At 41.6% G+C, this 5,292-nt stretch overlaps 1 protein-coding gene across 1 annotated transcript in view; it reads left to right on the top strand.

The window, feature by feature from the left end:
• The window catches only part of LOC103367750 (transmembrane protein 163-like), a 26,311-nt gene that overhangs the window by 2,381 nt on the left and 18,638 nt on the right, over positions 1–5,292 (top strand). Inside the window, exon 2 of the mRNA XM_008295877.1 lies at positions 249–368. Coding sequence (XP_008294099.1) covers positions 249–368 — 120 coding nt within the window. The remainder of the gene's footprint in view (positions 1–248; positions 369–5,292) is intronic.

The following is a 5,292-nucleotide window of genomic DNA, read 5'->3' on the forward strand; positions in this document are numbered from 1 at the left end:
ATTTTGCTGATAAAGATAACTTCTACATAAACTGCTAAAAAACACATCAATCATATGATTTTGCACAAATTCATGTTTTCTCCTCATTAATTATTTAAGTCAGTTGAATAACTCTCAGTTCGTGCTGCTATTGTTGTGACAACTGAGCCTCAAAGCTATTAAATCTGAGTGAAACCGCCTCCTTTTGTTTCCGCTCTCTCTTGTGTTTGCTCGCTGTGGGTCACTGAGCCCTGTCCTGTTGTCTGCAGGTCTTCTGGAGAGCAGCATGCGCCTGAAGCCTCACGAAGCACAGAGCTACCGCAAGAAAGCTCTGTGGGTGTCCTGGGTGTCCATTATGGTCACCATCGTCCTGGCCATCGCCGCTTTCAGTGAGTAACACCTGAAGCTTTTCACAGAAGTGTTGCATGTGAGTGCTAAAGACATAAAGACATCTACGCAAAAAAAAAAAATAACCCTCCAAAGTCAGGGGTGCTTGCTGTTTGGTCCTTCAGCTGAAGGACAGGTCTGTTAATTAGTTTGACACCCTGTGGATTCCTGTGACACCCAACAGCTTGATTAAACATTAGTTCTGAAATTCAAAGACAACATGAAGGACAAGCGCTCCAACACGCTGACCCTGACAAGATCTTTTTTCACTCCTCTCCTAAAACTTTAGCCTCCCACGGCACACATTTCTCACAACGTGGAACGTTTTCTGCCGCTGAGAGCATGAAGCCGACCTTCACTCTCGCTGCCATTGTTGAAGTTTCTTTTCTTTTGGAGACAGAACCGATGTGATCTTTGTTGTAAGCGTTCTGTTTTTGCTTAACCTCCTCATGTCAAGGATCCTTGGCTGGATGCTGTGACTCATTCTGGGTTTTGTGTTTGAGAGGAGACGAGGGGAGCGCTCACCGTGTCTTCACTTCACCTCTTCTAATCTCTCTGCACGTCAAATGTCCCTTTGAGATTAATTTAAAACAAAAGAGAGTCACTTTGTAGATCTAATCCAAGTTTCATGGGGGATGTAGAGGTAGCTGTGTGTCCGGTAACTTTAGAAACACAAGGTCAAATTCAACAGGTTTGCTGGAGGTGATGATTTTTGTCGACTTGGAGATGATTAAAACACCAGTTGACGGTTTTATCAGGCAGATCAGTCAGCACACACTGATGCCTTTTCCTCCTCCTCTGCAGTAAATGCAGATTAGTTCTTGACATAAGTACAGAGCACAAGCTTTGCTGCAGTGTAGCTGATCACCTCCAGATTGGTTTGCAGATGTGCAGAGCTTCCTGAAGACCAGTTGTGTTGACAGCGAGATAATAGCGTGCTGCTCTTCCTCACCTTGCTTGTTTATGTGTTCATTTAGCTTGCTTACAAAAAAAAACAACTTTCCACGTCAGCAAACAAACCATTTCTCTCCACTGAACATTTTTCATTTCTCATTAGACCCTGTTGTCACATTGCTGTGGTCCTGCAGTGAGACCTGCTCTCACTCATAAATATAACATGACACTGCTTGCAAATCAGCTGCAGGAATGAGCAGGGGAGGAGATAAATGAGGCAGACGTAGCGGCAGCAGCAGCAGCCATTCCAGTAAACAGAGATCTGACGTGCAGTCACACCGGACCGGCATCATTACAGGCGCCTAATTGTTTTACTTCTGTTATGACACCCTGTGGAGGAAAACACAGCAAACCAAGAAAACGCTGAAGTTAAATCAGTCATCGGAGGCATCTCAGAGTATGAAATTAAAAACTGGAATTGGGTTTGTTGGCAGGATTAGCGAAGTGACCCAGCAGGTTGTTGGGATGAAGCATGGAGACGTGTTGTCGTTCATTCTGAGCTGTTGCAGACATCTTGCTTTTCACTACCTGTTTTAACGAGGATCTGCTGGTAGCAGCAGGACAAACCAACCTCCCTCTTTATGGTGTGAGTCCTACTGGAGCTGTGTGCTTCATACATTCCTCCTCTAAGAGGGGCGTTTATTGCAGAGCGTAGAATCTAATTTCATTTACAGTAATTCTCTTGCAGGTGCATAATGGTTGTGTAGTTGTAATCCTGATGTTGATTTAGTGTTTTAATTTTGCCTGATAAACTACAAATGATGTAACCAGTTGGTTTGGGTTTCTCTTTAAAACTTCAGTTTAAAAATTAGATAATATCTGAATTCACTTTAAATTAGGGATCAATACATCCATCATCTCTACACCTTAATCCTCACTAGGGTCATGGGGTGACTCAGAGTGAAGGCAGGTTCACCTGGACAGGTCACCAGTCTATCACAGGGCTACACTTAGAGACAGACAACCAAGCACACTCACATTCACACCTACGGACAATTTAGAATCACCAATTAACCTCAACATGTTTCTGGACTGTGTGGGAGGAAGCTGGAGAACCTGGAGAGAACCCACACTGCATGGGGAGAACATGGAGACTCCACGCAGAAAGATCCCGGGTGTCCTCACTGGGACGAGAACCGGCAACCTTCTAGCTGTGAGGCGACGGTGCTAACCACCGATCCACCTGCAGCCCTAAATTAGGGATACAAATTTAAAATAATTTTCTTAACTGCTCGTCGGCCACTTTAGCAACCAATCACTGATTGAAATTAATAAAACACAGTGAAGGTTTTTCCGTATGTTGATGAAACCGTTTTTAAATTAGTCACACTTAATCAGCTTGTTTCCATTCAAAACTTCAAGAACAGATGAGCACCAGGTTACTGAGTTATTAAATCACCAAAATTCTCATGAAATCTAAAGTATTAACCACAACAACAAGCTGTAACGTTATTAATCTCTTCACAGCAGTTTGATGTGAAAACAATCCTCACGCCTGATATTCACGATGGAGTGACTTGTTTACTGTAGTTAGTCCAGCTGCTGGAAACAGCTGCTCAGCGTGAACAGATCCTCACAAATGCAGAAATACTGCTGCAGCAACTTGTTCAGTCCAGGAAACCTGTCAGTATTTACTGCCTCCTCGAAAATGTCCTCAGATGTGTTCACACGCTTCAAAAGGCAAAATTCACACTCAAATAACTAGAAACTGGAAAAGGTAATAATAAATAAAAATTTGCTAAATTATGATTTAATGAAATAAGACGTTGCTTTTGAATTGTGGTTGAAAAGAAAAATGAAAAAAAAAAAACTCTCCCCGACAAATTAGAGCACTTTGCTGATGAGCAGTGGAATCAGAACACCTGCCAACAGGTGCAGAAGTCTGATTGAGAATTACAGAAGTTCACACCTACATCAGAGCTCACCAGTATGACTGCAACAGCTCACAGAATCCTCAAGTGTGGTCAGCAAACACACCTGTAACTCCGTCACAGTGAACAGTCAGAGGCTCCATCTGGTGCTACAGCTCATCTACAAAACACTTTATGGTTGTTTAACCGCATGTCCTTTGCCTTTTGCTTTATATATTTTTAATCATTTAAATTATTAACCGCAATTAATTGACTGTTCAAAGCAGCATTGTGTTGCATGAAAACCATCACCTAGTTGTGTAGTGATCAACATGCTGTACACTCAGTCTGTCCTCTTTCCTATGTGATATGTGGAGTAAATATTCAGTTGGTGCTTAAGGTTTTATATTCCTGCATCTGATAGCCTCATCTTTTCAGCAGCATAAATTAGATTTACTGTGGTGGTGTTATTATTGCAGAGCCGAGCCAGTTCCTTTCTTTTTTTTTTAAGTACTGTAGAGAAAAAATAACATTTATTAGCACAAAATCCACGGCACCAGTTGCATCATCGCTCATTAAACACTTGTTAAACCTTCTCTGGAGCTGTCGCCGGCTCCTTGGAAACAAGCCAGAATGTACTGAATATAAAGTGAGCCCCGCCATAAGTGGGAACGTCTCAGTGTGCACGGAGCGTGTGAGGATCCTGCTCATGAGCGGCTGATGACAGCGTCGGACTCTTTAGGTTTGCTGCTTAGCTCTGTGCTCGTCTGTTTGCATAAAGGCGCCTCCAGTGTGAGGAAGCGTCATGAACTCAGCCACACCAAACAAAACATTACGCCGAAGATGCAGAGAACACAAACCGACGAAACAGTAATGGTTAGATAGATTATTATATTGTTTTTGGGAAATGCAAATTTTCTTTCAGCCCAAGAGTTAAATAAGGATGTTGATGCTGTACTCTGTATTCTAAACATAAATGAGCTTGGCATAGGAAGAAGAAAGAAAAGACTAGCAGCTTGAGAAAACTTGTGCCGTTTAGATTTTTAATTTTCATAAATAATAATTCTGGGTTAAATCTTTAGCTTGCATTCAAACTCTTTGTTGAGAACTACTCTGATCCCAAATGGAAGAGAAAGAGATAAAGCAGTGGAAGATTTTCAGAGAAAAATTACCTGAACCATCGTAAGGCACCGTCGTTCTCAGATGTATTCATATCCTCCTGTTAAAGAAGGAAAAAAATAATCACTGAAATAAGTTGAAATTGATGAAAGTAATCATAAATAAACATTTTAATTAAAATCGTGGCGTTGCTTTTGAACTGTGGTTCAACAGAAATATATTACCTCTGCACCTGTTGACACGTGTTTTGATTTCACTGCTCATCAGCAAAGTGCTCTAATTTAGACATTTAAAAAAAAAAAAAAATATTCTTTTCAACCACAATTCAAAAGCACCGTTTTATTTCTCTAAATTATAATTTAGCAAATTTTTATTTATTATTACTTTTTTCAGTTTCTAGTTATTTGAGTGACTAGTGTGGATTTTGTTTTTTCTTTAATGGACGGGTCTGAATACACTTGAGGACGACTGTAAATTCAGCATAAAGGACTTGATGAGGAATCAAAGCTGTGTCCTGTCAGATCTCTGCAGGGTGTCGGTCCGCTCACCACCACCTGCCGCTGCTCCCTGTCAGCTCCACATGACGACCGAGTGATAGCCGATGGCTAACACATTATTCAAACATTGCAAAGACCAGCTCGCCCACAAGCAAACTGACCCACGTTACTGTACATGCAAGTGTGTGTGAACTTTAGTATGAGCAGGCAGGTGCAGCTTTATCTCGCAGACATCGCAGAGGGGAAAATGGCTAGAGAAGGGCTGCTGCACCACCGAGCGAAGGAAATGTTAACTCTGGACCATTTTATGTCAGTTTGACACATAACTGGGCAATTTCAGAGCGGTCAAACGGAGTTAGGAGGAAAACTTCAGCACTGAGGGGATTTCATGCTGAGCGTTGGACGTGGAGATGGGCAACACTGTCTGAATGATTAATATGTAGTTACAGTGGAGATCTATCTATCTATCTATCTATCTATCTATCTATCTATCTATCTATCTATCT

Source organism: Stegastes partitus, unplaced genomic scaffold (assembly GCF_000690725.1).
Source record: "Stegastes partitus isolate 25-593 unplaced genomic scaffold, Stegastes_partitus-1.0.2 Scaffold1081, whole genome shotgun sequence".
NCBI lineage: Eukaryota > Metazoa > Chordata > Actinopteri > Pomacentridae > Stegastes > Stegastes partitus.